The sequence below is a fragment of the Rhea americana genome, unplaced genomic scaffold (genome assembly GCF_003343005.1).
Source record: "Rhea americana isolate MKP2758 unplaced genomic scaffold, rheAme1 scaffold_61, whole genome shotgun sequence".
NCBI lineage: Eukaryota > Metazoa > Chordata > Aves > Rheiformes > Rheidae > Rhea > Rhea americana.
This window is the reverse complement of record NW_028186768.1, coordinates 3642851-3662384: the sequence shown is the minus strand read 5'-3', so window position 1 is coordinate 3662384 and position 19534 is coordinate 3642851. Positions and strand designations below refer to the sequence as shown.

The following is a 19534-nucleotide window of genomic DNA, read 5'->3' as shown; positions in this document are numbered from 1 at the left end:
AGGTTGGTTCTGTATTCAGAATGGGACTGTCTAGTCCTGATAGTTCCATCAGATTCCATTAGGTTGTACTCCTGAACTCCTCCAGCTCTTGGATCTAGGAGACAGGATTCTGCTTTGCTTCCTTTCGTAGGCTTAAGCTAACCTCTATGTTCAACWGCATGCTGTAGACATAGCAGCAGCCATCTGGTGAGGGCTGAAGTGGCTCCCATTTTCCCCTTCCCTCTGTTCTGGATATAGAGAGTTAATGAATTGCTTGGAGACCACCTGATTATAGAAGCCGTAGGGCAAACAGAAGTACTCTGAGAGAGTAATAATGCAGTGTTGCTCATATTTTTTTTTTTTTTTTAACTTCAGTTTTCCTCAGGTGCTATGGACATAGTCACTGTCTTCCATATCCTAGAGTACTGTGCCACTGCCCTGGTGGTCAGCTTGGCATAAACCTGCATACCCTGGAAGACTGCAGTAGGACAAAATGCAGCAGCCTATCTGCTGAATGACACAGTTGCCATAAACCCTTAACTCCCATGGCCAGTCCCATACTGTCTTCCTAGTGATTTACAGTGTCTAGGCAAGACCTTTATTGTGATACTAAAAGTCCTCAACAGGCCAAGTTGTGAAAGCAGGGATGGGAAAGCGTAGAACGAAGGTGACCTGTCTCTGGGTGCAGCTGTCAGCACTGAAGTGAACTTTCCATGGCCAAGATCTGTTTTGTAGCTGGTGGTGGCACTGTGTCAGCTTGGGGACTGCTGGGGAAGAAGGCAGCTGGAACAGCTTGCCTGGGAAGAGGCAAGCAGCTGGAGTTGAATGAGATAKATCATTGCATCATTTGTGGTCTCTTCTCAGAGTTTTTCTTGTCCTCTACAGCTCATAGAGCRGGGAGGAAGGTTAGTAGAACTAGGGACTCATGCCCGTGAGAAATGATGGCTCCACATCTCAGTATGCAGTCTCTTCCTGCRAGCTGGAGTCCTTTGATGTTCAGGCGATGCAGAACTAAAGAAATGAGTAAAAATTGCACTGAATTATTGAGGCCGATTATCTTGCCGGCCAATGAGCTAGAGCAAGGGCATCTTTTGAAGGTGCTTGGGAGGCACTGCAGCAAGAAGTAGGAGAAGATGAAGACTTGTAGTTTCCTGTCTGGCCCAATTACAGAAATTACTCTTTCAGTTATACTTGATTGGCTTTGATTAAATCTCTTTTTCATCTCTTTCAGTATTGTGTATGTATAGATGACTGCTCTTCCAGTAACTGCATGTGTGGCCAACTCAGTATGCGTTGCTGGTACGATAAGGTGAGGACATAAAACTTCATGTTTGATTAGACCAATGTTTGTAAACTGAATTTTGCAAAATTCAGTATTTTTAATAGTACCTTAAACACAGTTCCTTGCACAACTCCTCATTTTGTTTTAAAATGCCTAACATTGTAGTCTCAGCTTTGAGATGTATGTGATAAAACGACAACAAAATGCCTACTCAGGGAAGCTTTTTAATGTTCTTGTTTGTGTTACTGTCATGCCAACTGAGCCATTAATTATACCCATGTGATAGAAAGCGTTAAAGAATCCATGCATGAAATCAGCTTCCATTTCAGAGCAACATAGGAAGCGCTATAGTATGTAAACAGAGGGAGGTTAGTAGGGGTCTTTTGCTTGCTTTTTATTTATTATGATCCTTCCTGATGAAGGCAGAGTAAGTATGTTTTAACTGCGATATTGCCAGAAGGCTGGTTTGTTGTGAGTAAGTATGCCTGAATCCTCCAGGGAGGTTTTGAGGTTACAGGTTCTACTAAGATCAGAAGTTCTGTGAATCTCCCAGGGGGAATATTGGCATCTTTGCTTTGTGGCCATCTTTCTTACATGTTAATAGGCAATTGCACCATTTGAGCCCTTAAAGSCACATTTTTTAAATATGATGAACTGTGACTGTCACTCTCTTAATCCTTTGTGGTAGGTGCATAATTGAATTGTAGYTTTTGGGGGGAGGGCTTTGGAGGTAAGAAATGTCATTCTCAGAAGTTCGGTATACAAGGTAAACTGGAAGTTTAGGCCTTCTTCCAGAGACAGACTAAGTGTCCGCTTCTCCCCTCCAGCACTGCAAGATGATGATAATGATGGCCACTGGGTTTTGCACAGCACTATAAGGGCTTTATTGGTGTGTAGGGTGATGTCAGGCAACAAAATGKAGTCAGTCTCTCCTGGTTTTTCAGCTGTTTCTGATGGCGATGAATGTGCCACTGTTGARGTAGAGCAGAGCCTCCTCAAGTAGTTGAGATTTGACTATGTTTGGGGAGGTTGGGGCATGCGTCCACGTTACAGTTGTCTAGCCTGTTTTATGCTTGGGGGAAATCTGCTCTGGCCTGCCTCTGGTTTGGAAGGGTCACAGGAACAGAAAACTAACCCAGTCTTGAATGCATCTCCTCTTCAGGATGGCCGACTCCTGCCTGAGTTCAACATGGCTGAGCCGCCACTGATCTTTGAGTGTAATCACGCGTGTTCGTGCTGGCGAACCTGTAGGAACCGGGTGGTGCAGAATGGGCTCAGGTGAGAAGGAGGATCCAAACACAGCTTATCTTGGGAAAAATAACATCAAACTGGAGARCTTCCTGACTTTCTCATCTCGGTTTGTCTGGAAACCCACAAAAGCCAGGACTTCCAAAGATGAGACAGAAATGGGGCACTTGCCACCGCAGAGTGATGGGAAGCAAAGCGAGTTCTGTGCACTGCTGGTGCAAATGGAGCAGAAGCAGGTTGATGAGATCGGTTAAGGTTTCCACCGTGCCCCYACCGCGTGGGAACTGTGGTGTTCTTTAGTCAGCCTGGCCATAAAACTTCAGTGGCTTGTGGGTTKCCATGAACAGCCTACATGCAACATTTCAGATGGAGATCTCTGAAGAAAATAAAATCAGGAGAACAGAAAATCCAAAACTTAATTCTGGAAATATTGTGAGTTAGCACTTTGCATGAGAAATATGGGCCAGCATACTCAGACTTCACTTAAAGTTCCCAGATGATWGGCCTGATTCCCCCCAAACAGAGTATTTGAATATCTGATGTCAGATTAGTGCTGCAGATTAGGCAGTTATTTTGGTGCAAAATTATAAATGTTTTGTTTTAGATCTTTGCTTTGGAGAAATTAGTCACTRTATTAAATGTTATAGGACCAATTTGTACAGAATCCTACTGGAAAAAATGACTTTTTCAAAAATTTTTATAGTACTGACCACAGTTTCCTGCAAACTTTGTAGTTTCAATGACATTTTGCAATGTTAAAAATAAATTAGAAAAAGGTTTGATATGTTTCTGCAGAACTTTACCCCTCTCTGGTTTTCTCTGCCAAGCTCCTCCAGTATATATGTAGGTGTTTATTTAGGAGCTGTATAATTAGATCTGTAGGTTTTGCATTTTTTGCTTCCTAAAAGAAAGACCGGAAGGGTTGGAAACCCAGCCGTAAGCCCAGGAGAGCAGGTCTGTCAGGAAGCTGCTGGTAAGGCCAGTTGCCTGGCAGAGCTGTGCTTGAGGTCACTCTGGGGGGAATTAAGGAACCCTCCTGGTGCTTGGTCTGCAGCATGACACAGGAGAGCTCCCTTTCCATTTTCAGTGCTTCCGTTATCAGATTTGCTCCAAATTAACTCTGCGTGGCAGTGCACACGTTTCCATCTGGCAAGCTGACCCGGCTCAGCCTGGAGCCTGAGAAGTGAGCCACGTTCCCTCTGTTGTGTCTATCGTCCCCAGCAGCAGAGCCTGAGATCTGAGCTCGGCTGCCTGTTCTGCTGGTGATGAACGAGGCAGAAGAGAGGGGAGCTTCCACAAGCCTGAAGTACAAYGTTATAAGCAGTTTCTCTGAGAGTGGTCTTTCCCATGAAACCGTGTGTTGCCCTGGTTAAGGTTGCAGGAGCTATGAGCAAGTATKGGAGAATGGTGCAGCCCTGGAGAGGGGGTGGTGTGTGAGTTGACAGTGCAAAGAGGGGRGGAAGGGGTGGAAGGCAGAGGAGAGAAATACTGGAAAAAGCAACAGGGTGAAGTTAAGGTGAGCATCACATTTCTCTTTATTCCAATAACTGCATTGCTGAAAGTGGGTTTTGGTTCCCTAGGGGAGAAAGAACATTCCTTAGCCCTGGAGATTGTTCATCCTGCACTTAACTCAGGTTCTGGCTGAGCAGGAGGCAGAATGACTTACAGGGTTGTTTCTCTGCCTATAAACTATATCAGTAAAATTCCATGGAGCAGCTATTAAACCAAGAAGTTTCAAGTTGCAGCATTTCTTCCTTGTCTTTCAGCCAGGGAGTTGGATATGATGGAGTTGCTAAATGCACTGGCCTCTGCAGAGGGCAAAGGGATCAGAGCACTTAGCTCAAGGTGTTCTTAATTCACCTTAAGCACCCTGCCTTCCCACTGCAGCACACCTCCTTTTAGGGCTACAGTGCTATAGTTTYCTTTCCACCTTCCCTTTCTCCCGCTGAGTGCTGAGGATGGGTGTGAAAGGGAAGGAGATACCAGTAGTCTGATTCTGATATCCCACAAGTAAACCGAGAGAGGAGTGACAGCATAGCATCCACTCCCGTACCCTCTTCCCCAGCCTTTAATTTGCCTGGTCACTAGGTGCACACACACATGAAGTGCAGCTGGGATAAAGGAATAGCAGCGCCCGCCCCTTGCCCCAGCCAGTGCCCCTCGAGTGTGTGTCTGCTCGCCAAGAGCAGCTGGGGGAATGGCGAGTACAGGTACGTAGCAGCGCCAGTGTGAGATAGTGAGATGGGGGTTGCGTACTGAAATCATCTTTGAAACTGCACTTCTGCTTGAAGGTTGCTATTTTTTCACTTTTCCTTCTACAGAGGTTTATTGTCTTTTCTGCAGAGTGCTACATCTGCTGCCATTAATGGGACTTCCCTTCCTGTTTTCCAGGACTCGATTACAGCTTTATCGGACACAAAAGATGGGCTGGGGTGTGCGAACAATGCAAGACATTCCACTGGGAACCTTTGTGTGCGAGTAAGTTATTCAGCTTTCGTTGGCTCGCGCAAAGACATCACTTCCCAAGGGCTTGGGTGGTTTGTGCTCCATTCCTTTTTGAGCAGAGGTTTTCRCGCAAATCAAATTGGCATCAAGCAGAGCTGTCTGCCCTCAGTAAGAGGTTTCCTGATTCCATTTCCTGCTCTGTTTGTTCTTTTCCTTATATCGTTAAGCTTTCTCCATCCCTCTCCATCTTGCTGGGATGTGCCGTCAGCTTGCGCTTGTGGGCTCTGTGTAACCCCTGCGAAAGACAAGGGGTGGGGAAGAAATGCATTCAGTTTGTGCTGAAAATACCATGTTCAAGCTGTGTGTTCGCCATGGTTATGGGACGCTTAAGAGGTCAAAGGAATTTGGAACCATGTTTTTTTTTTACTGGACCTTTTTCTGCATAATACTGACTTATCAAGAGGTTTTCCAGTGTCACAGCTCTGGTTTTAGTTTGATTCAGCAAAATGCTAAAGCACTTGGCTTTCGGCACATGCCTAGGCCCTGATTCAATAAAGTACTTAGGAACAAAAATGTTAAGATTTATGTCAAGTGGAAAAAACTGCCGTTGAACCCCATGGCTTTTTAGGCCTTAAAGTAATATCTGTAATTTATTAAATATTTTGGAAAGTGTTGTCTTCATTTTGATATTACAGTCAGTTAAGATCTTGAATTAGGCCAGACTCTCCGCATGCAGAAGTTTGTTGATGGAAGGAGATTAGTTAAAACTTACTGCAGAATTACTAAAAGGGAAAGGGGGGGGTTGAAATCCACAGTAGATCAGCCAAGTATTTCTTCCGTGCAACCTCATGTTAGGAGCTACAAGACTATGAAATGTTTGTTTCAGAGGTAGAACTTAAAACTGAGCCATTCCTAGGGAGCATCTAAAATCTCTTCAGGCAGAGCTCCCTGTTAGGTCCCAAAAGGCCTGTGTGTCCTGGTACAGCAAACTCTACTCCTAAAGAAGCAAAATACAGACCTTACCCAATCCTACTGGAATGTTAACAGAAAAAAGGAATAAACAATTTTACACAAGCAGCCCAGGAAAGCCACTTCTGCGTGACGGTGTAATTAACACAAATGAGTGCGTGGTACATGGCGTCAGAGCTGATGGGGTTCGGATACCACAAGTGCACTTAACTCTTCCCTTTGCGCTTGGCCAGGAGCTGCTGTCGTCTTCATTGCCTAAATGAGCTGGGTACTAACAAACAGAGCTGGTCTGGGTCTTGCTCGAGCACATCCTTTCTTCCTGTCCCCGTTGCTCTCACACACGTACGCATCGCTTGCACAACTCAGCAGCCCCAAACCTTTCCTCTTCTTCAAGCTAACTGTATTGATTTCCTATGTTTTTCTTATATGCAACCTATAGCCTTTTCTCTTCTTTTCCTCATTTCTCTTAAGGAAGCGACGGTGCTTGGGGGCTGTTTGCGCACAGTAGTTCACAGGACCAGCTTTTGGGGCACAGCATTTTATATTAACYGTGCCCTGAATTGCTGGGTTTTTATACTGGAATTATTACTCTGCTTTTGGAAGGATGCTAACTGTTTTGGCATAAAAATGACTTTTATTCCGTAATTTGATGTGTATACCCACATGGGGAGTAAGTCTGGAGTAGTCACAAATGTTTTAATTTTGCAAAACTCCTCTGATGCTTAGCGCCTGTGCAGACAAACCTGTTGTGTGTGTAAACGTCYTCCTTACACACATATGGTTTGCATTTTCAGCCTGCCCTCTGCTTGAAATGCCTTTCAGCTTTTCTTTGTGATCTCAAAAATTACTTCCCTCCCTGTTCCTGATTGCAGCCTGCCCCTCTGGCAGGGCTCGGCAGGCGCTTCTGTAGGAAGCGTTTAGCGGTGTTCAGAAGCCGTTTGGCAGCAGGCAGCAAGGCGAAGCCAGCACGCTGCGCCCAGCCAGCCCTTCACCACTTGTCTCAAGGGCTCCCCGGGCCGCAGTGTGAGCACAGCTGCCATCACCCCACCGCGAAGGGCCTGCGGTACGGTCCCCACGGCAGCAGTTCAGCRTGGAGGACACAGCTGTGTTGTCCTCTCTGCCGCTTCCGTGCTCCGAGGAGGGTTGCAGGCTCGCCTGCTCGCGTACGCTCAGGAAACCTGTGTGCTCAAGGCAGCTTTTCTCCCTGACCCAGAGTCTGTCGTCATACACAGCTTGTTATTTTTCATCCGGTGCTAACCGTTGAGTTAGCGTTCAAAYCACTGGAATGTTTTGAATCTATTGTATTTATGCTTCTGTGTTAAATAAYAGACTTGCTCCTTTCAGAAATGGTACAGCTGGTTGAGTACTTTTATTGGAGAGCCTTTGAATTAGTGGGATGGAGAAAGCACAGGTCYGCGAGGTCCTGCTCTGCTCCTTACCCCACGTGKGTGGTTTGTGCATTGCACACGCACCCTCTCAGAATTCCCTGGTTTCCAAATATRTTGTTTCTATGCAAAACAGTGATGTGCTGATGAGAGACTGTGTGAATCAAGTCAGCTATTGTAGCCACTCTTGCCATCAGAGAAGTGCCAGGCTTACCGTATCCCACATCAAATTAAGAGAAATGCTGGAGCCTGTTGCTCTTGATTTGTGCATGGAGTGCACTCAGAGCCTCAAGTGATGAGAGGCAGTGCAAAGCTCTGAGAGGTGCAGTTACTTGCCATCAGCACTTGTGCTGAACATCTTGGCAGAGAAGAAAAATGCTGTCTTGACTTGAAGAGTGAAGGGGCTGGTGCTCTTGCTTGGTTCTGCAGCAGGAACATGTAACTCTTGCAATTCCTTCCATAATTTGGATMTTGGAAATAAGGGAACTGTTCGCATTTGTAAGTACTTCTGGGAATGAAGATGAGTTGCAGGAATGGTCTTTAAAGGAACATCTAAACAACAATGTCTAATTAGATTGTTTTTCTTTTGTATCAGTGAATTGTAACCTGAAGTGACTCTCCCTAAACAAAACGCCTCTCCGTGCAGCATTATTCAGCTGTTTTTTTAACTGCCGTTGGCTACTGGGTCATGCTACAGCTATTTCCCTTCTGGCCATGATCTTCCTACTGCTTCGGGTGACCGATGAGTGTGTGAATTCCAGTAATGCTGCAGCCTTACGGGAGTGTTTAATAAATAACAAGATGCGGTGGGGGCAAACAATAGATTTACACACCAAAGTAGCAGCCTCCTGGTCTGATCTAACAACTCTGGAAGATTTCTCGGATTTGGGAGCTGCAGCCAAATGATCCCTTCTCACAGAGTGCATTATGCCTCTCCGGGTTAATGTTTCATGGCTCTTCTCTTCCTAAGCCCTGGAGTTAAATGCTGTCTTGAGCCACAAGGGGAGATGGATATGGTTGGTTAACACTTCTAAAATGCCTTGAAAGCCAAAACAGAATGCTGTTATAATGGCTACTCTCATGGAAAGCTCTGCTGATGTTCCAAAGAGAATTTATTTGTGTTGAGAACGTTGTGCTTATTATTAATTAGTGTTCTGTTAACGCACAGGCAGATTTCAGTTACGTGCCAGAATCTACTCTGCTATTGCCTCTGTCTTGTATTCCTCCCTCTGACTCTATCGTTGTCCTCTTGTGTCTCATATTTTGGTTGCAAGCTGAGCAGGGCAGGAAGTGTTGAGTAGAAGACAGTCTAAAGCTGTCAAGCTGTTAAGATGGAGACAGACAACCGTGGGAACACCGGCGCAAAGGGGATTGCTCTGTAACTAGGGCTCGTGTGACACAAATGACATCTGACTGGAGTGTGAAAGGTGGTCATGTATTTAGTCCTTCTTAGCAGGCCAGACTAAGGAGAACGTGCTTCACAGTGCTTRGAGGGCCTGGTTGTGATCACCGTTGCACCTGGTTTTACAGTGCTGTGGTGGTTACTCGGGTCACAGCTCGGATTGATTCCTGTTTGAAAGGGATAAGAAAGAAGCCTAGAGGCTTTGAGGAGTGCTCTCAAGTAAGGTTTAGGCTCACATTTTAAATTACGTTAAAAAGAAAAGACTTTTTCAGGTAAGTAGCATATGTAATCAGTCAAAGTGTGCTGGAAGAACAGAAAACAGTTTGCTTTGGGATGTAAACAGCCCAAATACTGCAGTATTTGTTTGGAAGAGCCAGGGCATGAGTATGACAGTGAMCATAARGAGAACTGGATTGTTCTGGGGTTTGCGGCCAGCTAAGAGAATTGCAAAAGGAAACASAGTCCTTGGGAAAAGTAAAAAAATTTATTTTTAATAAAACCAATTTTTAATATTAAAGGTGTTGTCCTGAAAAAACTTTGATTTTGGAGCCARATTTTAACTGCTTTATGTTGGCAAAGCTTGGTGTGCCAGGGTAAATCAGAAATGGCCTGCACCGCCGAACTTACAGGTTTATGATTCATAGCTGGACTGTGTCCCTTTCTTTCCCTCTTAACTTTGCATGTAAGAAGAGTGTTCAAACTCAAGTTTATGGTTGCACAAACATCTTATTTCTGCATTTCAGGTATGTTGGCGAGCTGATATCTGATTCCGAGGCAGATGTCCGTGAAGAGGACTCCTATCTCTTCGACCTTGACAACAAGGTACGGTATCTGAAGGTGCCTGGTAAGAAAAAAACGTGGGTTTGCTGCTGCAAGAGAGCAGAGAGAACATTTGTCTCCATTTTGAACTACAGCACAACGTGAAAGCTTACAAGGAGGAYGACCGTTTCCTAGCTGTTTTTTATTCAAAATGTAAAGAAGTTGAGGTGAGGCTTTGGGATCGTTAAAATAACAGGAATCCCGGCAGTGTTAGGCCGCTGTGTTACAGCCTGCCTGCAACAGTTCCCGTTGCAAGGTCCTCCTCTCTCAAAACCGTTTGGGCATCCTGAGTTCAGCTTTTGATATTCAGATGTGTGTGCAGGAGGATGCAGGCTTGCAGCTGGGTTGATTGGCAGCTTTATAATTTCTTCATAACAGGAAGTTGATGAATAAACTCAAAGACTGAAAAAAAAGTTTACTTACAAAGGGATCCGTCAGATATGCTGACAGAGACTTGAAGCGTATTCTGCTACTGGTTATCCAGCACTGCTCTGCAGAGAGCTTTCTCATAGCAGAAATCCTACTTTGAAAATTGCAGTCTAAAGCTTTTAAGTAGGATCATTACTTCAGACTTTCCTTGGGAAAGGAAAGTGAGCAGGGGGCTCAGTGGAGTGGGGTAGCTTGCAGGAGGAATTTTACACGATTTTGGTCTTTTGTTGTCAGCTTAGTGATAAAGAAACTTTGTAAAAATGGGATACTCGTATCAACACAAAAAAGATGTAATGACGAGTTTTGTAGTCCACCTGAATACAGAGGGATCAAGTTGTAATTAACACCCAGAATCATGGCTGGACCAGCTCCTAGACACGCTCTATATCCTTCTCCTTCRGAGAACAGATGTGGAGTCGTTGCCATGCTGCTTCTCAGTCTGTGTCAGGATTGTGGCATTTCAAAGTGGTCTCTAAATAAGGTCTGGAAGAGTCGTGCAGACTGAGTGCTGCTTAGACGTTTGCCATCTCTGAAGTATGAATATAAGCATGAGAAAGAGTAAGAGTCCAAAGCTAAGTGGTAACTTGCGCATGAGGAAGGGTTATTTATATAGTGATCACTGGATTGAACCAGCAGTCAATGGAGGCCAGCAGGGCCTAGAAATGAAAATTTTGGGAGTATTTTACCTCTTAATCCATGGCGTTTTGCTGTATTGATGCGCATGCTTGTTGACTTGTAAAGAGTAAATGCTGACCTGCCTGTCTTCGGCAGTCTTGTGTAAGGGATGAAAGATGAAGACCTTTTAAGGTGTCCCCTACTGCCATAGATTGGCATACCGTTTAATGGTATTTAATCTGTGCCTTGTTGAGATAAGGAAGCATTACTAGCCTTTCTGTGTTCCTGTGCCACAGATGCAAAATGGTAAGAGCTGACCTGGGAAGTTTGAAAAGCAACAGGGATTTCACCCTGGTTTGTGCAGTTTGTAGTCTGCCTGGGCCTTGCCTTGCTCTCAGGTTGGCCCATGTGTACCTTCGAGGGAGAACCTCTAGATTCCTTGTTTCACTGTAGGCTCCATAAATACACAGAGAGGCCTAGGTACGGTAGCAAGAATGTAGTCTTTTCCAGGGTATTTTTAAAGCRGAGCATCTGTGGAATAGCAGGCACCCAGTCAGTCAGTATTCATCAAAATAGACCCATCGGTCCAGGGCTGGCTGAAGAGGGCAGAAGGCAGTGCTGCGAAGGCAGGGGGAYGGCGAGCCAGGTCTTCTTGCCACCTGAGTGATGAGAAGATGAAAAGGATGTGAAGCCCAGCTCTGAGACCAGGGCAACCTTGCAGGGCCTCTGCGTGTTTCTAAAGAGCGGCCTGGGTGGAGTTTGCACTCTGAGAGTGATGGGGACGTTATTTCTAATGTCCTTATTCTCTTGGGAACTCAAAGCCACGTGAATCATCAGGCAAATGAAGAACAGCCAAAACTTAGTGCCACTTCTAGGCTTTCAGGGAGAGAACATAACACAGCAGATACTGTCTAGGGTTCCTTTTGATTAAAAGGGTAATTTTCTCATTGCTGCACCAGAGAACTGGAAAAAATGCTATCTTTGGGAAAGCTGAGACTGAGTTTTAGCTGCAGTGGTTTCTTTCTATTAAGGTTGCCTGCTCTAATGCTTTTTAGCCAAACTTTTTCATGGCAAGGCCTTAAAGTGTTTTACAAACACTAGTAATGTGTTTTGCCCTGGTATTGCCCCAGGATAGAACTGGGATCTCTCCTTTAGATAATTGGAGGAAGTTGGATGAACATATGTAGGAAACCATGCAAAATCATACTCAGCTAACATTTCAAATAGGCTTTGTGGTTACTGGACTCTTTTGGTTCAGCTCTTCCAGTTTAATAGTTCTCGTGCATACAGACACATTAGTTAAGGTACTTGCCTACAGCATTGGTAGACTGCGGTGAGGCCTGGGCTTAGACCCCTTGTACTGTGATGGTCATTCACTCTACTGCTAAACTAGGTCTGAGTTTAGGTCTGCCCGCCTTTTCCAGGGGCAGGCCTGCCTTCTGCAGTCCTTCCTCATGTACTGAGTCCTGCTATATTCAGACGAAGAGAAACTCTGCCCAGAGCTGCACCCTGATGTCTGTGTGTGATTTCGTACATCCTACGAGGCAAGGATGGCTTCCTCTTGGCTTCCCTCCCTTCCGGGAAACCCCCAGCACCTTCCCATTCACTGTGTTCTCAGTTGCCTTTTGACACAACTGCTTACCCAGCTCTTCGTGATGCYAGTAAAGCCAATTAAACAGCAGTCGTGCAGGATGGCTGCCCCCATGATCCTCGGATGCCTTACCCAGCTGTCGCTCATTGGTGAGCATCAGTAAAAAGCCACGTATGCACACAGGTCTGACTGGAAACCCTTTGTATTTCAGCTGGTGATCTGGGTCATTAAAGGCCATTTGAAATCATAATGTCCTTCCACTTTAAGCACTGAAGTTTGTAGGTGTAAGAGATGAACACAACTATCTTCCGTACAGGCCTGTCACAGAGTCCTTTTGCTGACTGTTCTCTAGAGAGCAAGCCTCCTCTCACCCCAGAGCAGGTTCATAATTGCTGCTCTTCCTCTCCGCTTGCCACTGTGTGACTCGTTACTTCCCAAAACCTTTGTAGCAAGATGGGAAGCAGTTTGCTTTTGGACTTGTCCTCCTCAGCAGCTTTACTGTGAGGATGCTGTTTATGTTGGTTAACGCAGCAGAACGCTGGCTCCTTTCCCGAGAAGTACGTCTCGGCTTGTACAGTGGAGASCTCAGACCTTTCTAGATGGTCATGAGATACAGTAGCGGGTGATGCCTTTACCCAAGGAGGCAGCATCTCCGAGGCAGAAAAGTGAGGGGGTGTTTAGAATTAGTTGCTGTTAAAATTAAAGCCTGTAATACTCTGGCGTGGTGCAGGCCCATGTGGATGACACCTCCCTCAGCCACTGGGAGATCTTGCCCTGGGCTCCTGTATCAGTTGGACGATATAATCTGGCACAGATTGTCCATTAAAGATTGCAAGGTGCTTGCCCAAAAGGGAATTTGAGYACTGCTAATGGATCCTTTCGCTTTTGGCCTTTCTGCAACTGAAATTAGCTTCTGTAATTAAAGTCTCTGCTTTGCACAGTCATTCTCTGCTGGAATAAAAAAGCCCTGAGAGGATTTGTTTTATTTTCAAGGAAAACAAAATATTACTGCTGTCTGGGCAGTTTGGAAAGGGAATTTCTGTGTTCTCACTTTCACTTTTATCTGCAGAAAACCATGTTTTCTCCAGGCTCTGGCTTTGTGTTTCCTAGCTGTCATGTTCAATTAGGAGGACAGAACAGATGCTGGTCCCCCTGTCCAGTGGCTTTTACCCATACAGTGTTTGTCTGCACCGAACATAAATCCCACTGTACCAAATTGGAGCTTGAGYGGAGCAGGTTTGTGTAGAGCTGATGTGCCAGCTAATGTCAGGAGCATTTTCAAAGGTCTTAGAGCTTGTGAGGGAATAGTGTTGTGTGGAAAGAAACCGTATTTTCGGGGTGCTGTTTAATATAAAAGTATATGCGTTCAGTGATTTTTAAGCCTGCCCTGGTGGTGGTCTTGAAGCTCTCCAGAGTATTAGCGGAATGACCTGTAGCTTGGTRGGTTTTTAAACAAATAGCAGCAATAATACTAAACTTCATATAACAAAGCATTCAACCTTCCTCCCTGTAGGATGGAGAGGTGTACTGCATAGATGCTCGTTTCTATGGCAACATCAGCCGCTTTATAAACCACCTCTGTGAGCCAAACCTCATCCCAGTGCGGGTCTTCATGTCGCATCAGGACCTCCGCTTTCCCAGGATCGCCTTCTTCAGCACAAGGCATATAGAAGCCGGAGAAGAAATTGGGTAGGTACTGCCTTGGTACCTGTGGGCCACTGGCCTCCTGGCTTAGGGGAGAACCAAATGGATGAAACAGTTCTTCCCAAAGGGAGAGAGCTGCCTAAGGCGCAGCAGCAGGTCAAACTGGGAGCTGGACAACGTTACATGTGTACTTTGAAAGGGTTGGGAGGTAGTGATGCTGGTAATGCAAGCGCATCTGCGGGAGTCAGGAAGGGAATTCCTGTCCTGGCTGTCTCCACTGCCTCCTAGCAGGAGGGACTCAAAGCACTGTGCGAACCAGCAGTGAATAGTTTTCAACTGTTGGGAGATCCTGGGGTTTGTCCTTTTTACGAAACAGAAATGCAGCAGTCCGTGGGCTCATCCTTTGCTGCCACCATCATCCTTCATGGCAGAATGAGCAAAGTGCTGCCCTGCTTCTGAGCAGCAGAGCTGTACACGAGCTTTGCAAAGGTGTAAATGGTCACCCAAGGTGCCAGGTCTTCGGGGACCTTTGCTGTAAGTGTGCTGTGGAGTCGTAGAAGCTGCACTGACATATTGCAGAAGCCCTTACGATGTCCTATTCTGTATTTTAGATTCAGAGCAAAATGACTAATTGTGTTGCTGACTTTGTACTCTTCCAGTTCCTTCTGGGTTTTGTGTCGTTTACTATTTTTTCCTCCCTTTCTCCTAACCTTTTTTGAAACGGCCTAAGTTTAGGATCACAAAAACTACAAAATCCCATAAACCTAACAGCTGTTAACACCAGCGGCAGAGCTGTTGTTCCGCATAGGCTCTGTCACCTCTACGAGTGYGGAGAGTGCTTCTTAACACTTGGCAGAGCACTATGCAAGGATGGCTGTATCTTTGAAGAAAGGTATAGAAGAGAGGCTGGTTGAAAGGACCATCTTTCCACCCCACGGAGTGGTTCAGTTCAAAGGGGATATGGATAGTGGGGTTGATAACASATCTAGGATGTGGCAGAATACAGAYGAAGTAGCATCCYRTGTGCTGCACAAATGTGACYCGCTTTGCGCTCTGGCAGGCTCCAGTTCAGCCTTGACATGAGACATGCAGCTGCTTTTAGAGGGCCTGGCCTGATTCTGGTTCRTCTTGTTCTAGTAGGTGTCATTAGGAGGCTGCTTATTCAAGTAACTCGTAATCAAAGCCATAGAGAGAGCTCTGTGAAAGGTGGCTGTACTGTGTTAGGGACCCAGGGGTGCTGGGAAGAGGCAGGTTGGGGTTTGCACCTCTCATGCTCACAGGCATGGAAAAGAAATCCTCTGACGTGACAGTTTTCTTAAGAGGGCAGATCCCTCTGGTATCATTTTTTCATGTATGGGAAGGTGCATGTGCTGTGATTCTCAGGGTGTGTTTCATTTCTCAGATTGACTGGTGGGTTTTAAGATCCATATCTTGAACTGTTTTTCCTCAGTGGGCCAGTCCTAGGTGCAGCTTTCTTGATGTCAGGATGCTGTTTGTATGTGGGCAGAGTGTCAGCGTAGGGACCCTGCCTCATCCTCGCTGGAGTGAGAACAGACCTTGCAGGTCCTTTTGCAGTATTTCCTACCGATACAAACCCTACGGCCCGTATGTCCCCAAGGCTCAGGTGCTGAATTTCCCATTCTTTCCTCATCCTCTGTTTTTTTGSCCCAGGCTTTTGGAATATATGGCTAGGAAGCAATATGGCATGGTAGGGTTAGAGAAGCTCTTGCCCAGCTCTGCTGCCTGTGAGCAGGACAAGGCTGAATGTCTTCGTTGTCCAGCAGTGGGATTGAAACAGAAAGCAAAAATCAGTGTGGATTTGACCCAAAGTGGACCTTAAACGCCTGTTGGAAAAAAGGGGACCTTACTAAGTGGCGGGGCTACCTGCGCCTGAATTTTCAGCTCTCAAATCTGTTCCTCTTGCAGAGGGGCAAAAGCTCCGATCCTCCTGGACTGTTTGTCCTCTCCATCTACMTACCAAGTGGTGTCCCCAGGGTCCCCCAAGCATCCCACAGAGTGCTTCCCTCTAAAGCTCGGGAAAGGTCCGGTTGCTGGCAGTGCCAGGGATTGTGACTCCCAAATGCCTGGTGTTGATTTGTGATCCCTTTCGCTCCAACCCCGTCTTCCCAGTGACCCCCTGTTTCTGTCTCTCTCTTCCAGCTTTGACTATGGAGACAGGTTCTGGGACATCAAAGGCAAATACTTCAGCTGTCAGTGCGGTTCAMCCAAGTGCAAACACTCGAGCTCAGCGCTGGCCCAGCGGCAGGCGAGCACCTCGTCCCAGGACACCCAGGAAAACGGGCTCCCTGACACCAGCTCTGCCACGGCAGCCGGCCCCTTTTGAGGCTCCGCTTCCCAGAGACTGACTTGTTTTAACCCTATAGATTCACATACTGTCTGAATTTCCATTTAAAGAGAAAACCCGCTCAAGGAAAGCCAAGGGTTCGTGACACTTAGGGCTGTGCCACCGACTGTTACTTGAGGATTGAGTAAAAGCAAATCCCGCCTCCGTGATGTTGTTCTCCCCTCTGCAGTCCTGGAAAGCTGCTGGTTTTTACAGTGCGTGTGGAGGGGTGGCTGTTGCGTTTTTTCCATGCAAGCTGTCCTGGCCTCCGTCTCTTAATGTGCTAAGTGTTGTCAGAGCCAAGGGAGAGCTGCCCGTCCTCCTCCGAATATTGTTAATTGAATGGATCGCTCATGCCAAGTCATCTCCAGTTCACTTGTAATAAACTTTGAATACTTGATGGGACTTTCTTTCTAAAAGCAGAGGGGAAGCGGGGAGGGGGGAGGGAGGTGCTGGCGTTTTGATTTTCTTGGCACAGCCCTTGGGGCAGGTTCCGCTGGTTGTTTTTGTTGATTTGTTTTTTTTTCCCCCTGCCAAACCATGGATTTCTCCCACGTCTCGCAGGCCGTTGCAGTGTGGTCTGTCCCTCTTCGGTCACTAGGAGCTAGAGGGCATTTCCAGCAGATGCTTCTCTGTTATCAAATCCACCGACTTTCTCTTTTTCTCTTCTAAGGAGAAGAAATCCACAATACTTAAATCCCTTTGGTCCTAGCCTCTCTGCCGAGCGGACCGGAGACTCTTTCCCTGAGACCCCGTTCCCTTCCAGGCTTTCTCCGTTAGAAAACGGCTCTCGTCTGCGCCTCTTGGCCGTGTTACTGTTTCAGTGTTCGTTTCACCAGTGGAAGGATTTTCCTCTCCTATCACATTAGCAGTTTTAGAGAGGGAAGGTTGAAGGGGATTGTACAAGACACTAACTTCTTCAGAAAATCAGTTTTCTTTTTTTTWAAAAAAAGATAAAGTGAATGATATATATATTATAGAGAACCTCGACTCACGTCTGCTGGATGAGGCGAATGGCAGACAGGACATGTCACAGCGAGAAGATCCCAGATGCCACCAGCTCATCTGTTCCTATCACTTTTCTCAACGCTGGGCACCTTTGATTAATTTTTAAGCCACACGCTATGAGGTTTAAATAAACTGATTTATTTTTTACCATTACTGAAACATTGGGGACTAGCATTAAAAAAAAAACAAAAAATCAAAAAAAACAAAACAACAACAAAAAGAAACCACGAAACAAAAACGGTGCTGATTCTGGTGTGATTTTTGCTCACCACGTGAATATAAACTATCAATTGTATAAAAAGAACAAAGTGATTTTAGTATAAAATGCAGGAAAAAAAAAAACTTTTTTTAAATTGTTAGTATTGTAGTGTGAATAAATTTGCCATCACCTTTTGTGTGATGGCTGGGCAGGTCATTATCTTAATTTTTTTTTTGCATATATCTTTAAATACTGTAATTAGTGCAGTAACAGGTTTTTTTTTTGTTCATCTCTTCTAGAACATTCATAATGCCGTCATGTTTATTATTATTATTTTTTTCTGTTAATGTTTTTGACAGTTTTAAAGGAGCAGTCTTTTGGCTCTGATCATTTTCTTGTTCTGTTTTCAATGAAATCAATAAAAAAAAAAAAGTGCTTTAAACTGCGTCTGGCCCGTGTTTGTCCGCAGCGCTGCCGACTCGCCGGTGTGGAGGGCGAGCCGCGCAGCGTTGGGCGGCGGGGGCTCGCCTCCCAAACTCCAGCTCCGGGGGTGGCTCTTACCTTCGTGAGTGCAAGGGAAACTTTTTTAAATAAAAACCGAGAGAAACGGGGGCTGTTTCCGCAGCCGAGGGAAGGGCTTCGGCGGCGGCTCGTGGCTCCGCTGGGGGTGCGGGGTGGAGGGGAAGGATCTTTGCTCTCTGCCAGCTCATCCGAGCCCGAGAGCTTCGGCCCTTTGCCACAGTAGAGGGGGGTTTGTTTCAGTTTAGTTGTGTTTTTTTTAATAAAGCTGAAGATGACTCGTTTTGGGTCGCTGTGCCACGGCTCAGGCAGGGCCGTTTGCGGGATGGCGGTGGGAGCTCTCTGAGGGGCGGCGCGTGGCACCTGGCCGAGGGGCCGCCGCTTCCGCTGCCGGCAGCGCTGGTGGCTCCGGCGGCGCTGGTGGCTCTGGCGGTACTGGTGGCTCCGGCGGCGCTGGCCCGATCCGGCGTCTCCCCTTGGCCCACTCCGGCTCTCCACTCGAGCGGGGCGAGCGATGGCTGCCGTGGAGGCGCGAGGCGCAGCCGAGTGTGGGGCGGCGACGGCGCGTGAGCGCAGCCCCCCGGCCTCCTGCCTTCGCCGACGGCAGAGGCCGTCGCTCCCCSGACGTGCTGGGGCCAGCGAAGCCCCCTCCCCGCGTCCCCCCGGGAGGCTGCTGAGGCCCCGAATAAGCCGCTGCAGCCTGGCGTTCGGCTGGGCCCGGCTCCGCCAGCCCCCAGCTGCCCCAGCAGGAGCAGGGCATCAGCGAAGCGAGCCAAGACTTTGTTTAAAACACTTGGAGCTCTGCTATCCAACAAAAATGACAAGAGATTATATTGTGAAAAGGGCTGGCTATTTTAAGAGGGATCCATTTGCCAACTTTTCTGGCTGCACAAGTCTTCAGCRCCGCTGCGGGAGTGGGAAGCGCTCGCCGCGGGGGTCCTGCGCGCCCGGCTAACCGCTGAGGACGGACTTGGCGAAAGGCTTAAAAGGCCTCTGCGGCCGGGCAGAGCACGGGGCGCTTGGGGCCGAGCCTGTCCGAGGGACGCGAGCGGTGGGCGCGAAGGGGCCGACGCGCGCCAAGCCTGGCAGGGCAGCGAGGGGGTCGCTGGGGCCCCGCGGAGGAGGGGAAGCAGCGGCCGCACATCGCGCTTGGGGCATTTTGCCCTTCTCCGAGGAGAGACTCAGGCGGCGCGAGGGCGAAAGGGTAGGTGCAGCCAGCGGGAGCCATCGCCTTCGTCACCGTCAGGCCTCTTGCTGGGCAAAGTCATTCTCATGCCACCTTGCTGCCGCCCTTCCTGGGGCTGTTTTGACTCGCTGGTGCCGAGGAGCTCGGTTGAGGCCCCGCAGGGTGGGGGCACCAGCCCAGGCCGGGCTCTGCTGCGCAAACGCGGCCCTGGAGCTGAAAATGTGAGCTGCACTGGAGGTGAGACGAGGACTGGTAGTGTCACTAAGGCAGAAAATAGTTCACCGCTCAGTGGCAGGTCTGGGGAGAGACTGCCGCGCTCGGGAGGACGCTCGCTCACTGCAGCACGCTCGTCTCCGGGCAGCGCGAGGAGGTCGACGGCCGGAGGCCGCCGTGTCAAGGCTGCGAAACGCCGGCTTGCGGCTACCTTCCCCCGTCCTCGGAGGGATCCTCTCCGCCCGTGGTTTCGGAGC

The 19534-nt window shown here is 47.5% G+C and overlaps 1 protein-coding gene across 14 annotated transcripts in view; it reads left to right on the top strand.

The window, feature by feature from the left end:
• The window catches only part of EHMT1 (euchromatic histone lysine methyltransferase 1), a 131153-nt gene extending 114061 nt beyond the window's left edge, over positions 1–17092 (top strand). For all 14 annotated transcript variants that reach the window (XM_085320033.1, XM_085320036.1, XM_085320032.1 and 11 more), the window contains 6 exons: positions 1211–1288; positions 2424–2539; positions 4901–4987; positions 9454–9532; positions 13678–13853; positions 15969–17092. In XM_085320033.1, coding sequence (XP_085176159.1) covers positions 1211–1288; positions 2424–2539; positions 4901–4987; positions 9454–9532; positions 13678–13853; positions 15969–16152 — 720 coding nt within the window. In that variant the 3' untranslated portion in view covers positions 16153–17092. The remainder of the gene's footprint in view (positions 1–1210; positions 1289–2423; positions 2540–4900; positions 4988–9453; positions 9533–13677; positions 13854–15968) is intronic.
• The last annotated feature ends 2442 nt before the right edge of the window (positions 17093–19534 follow it).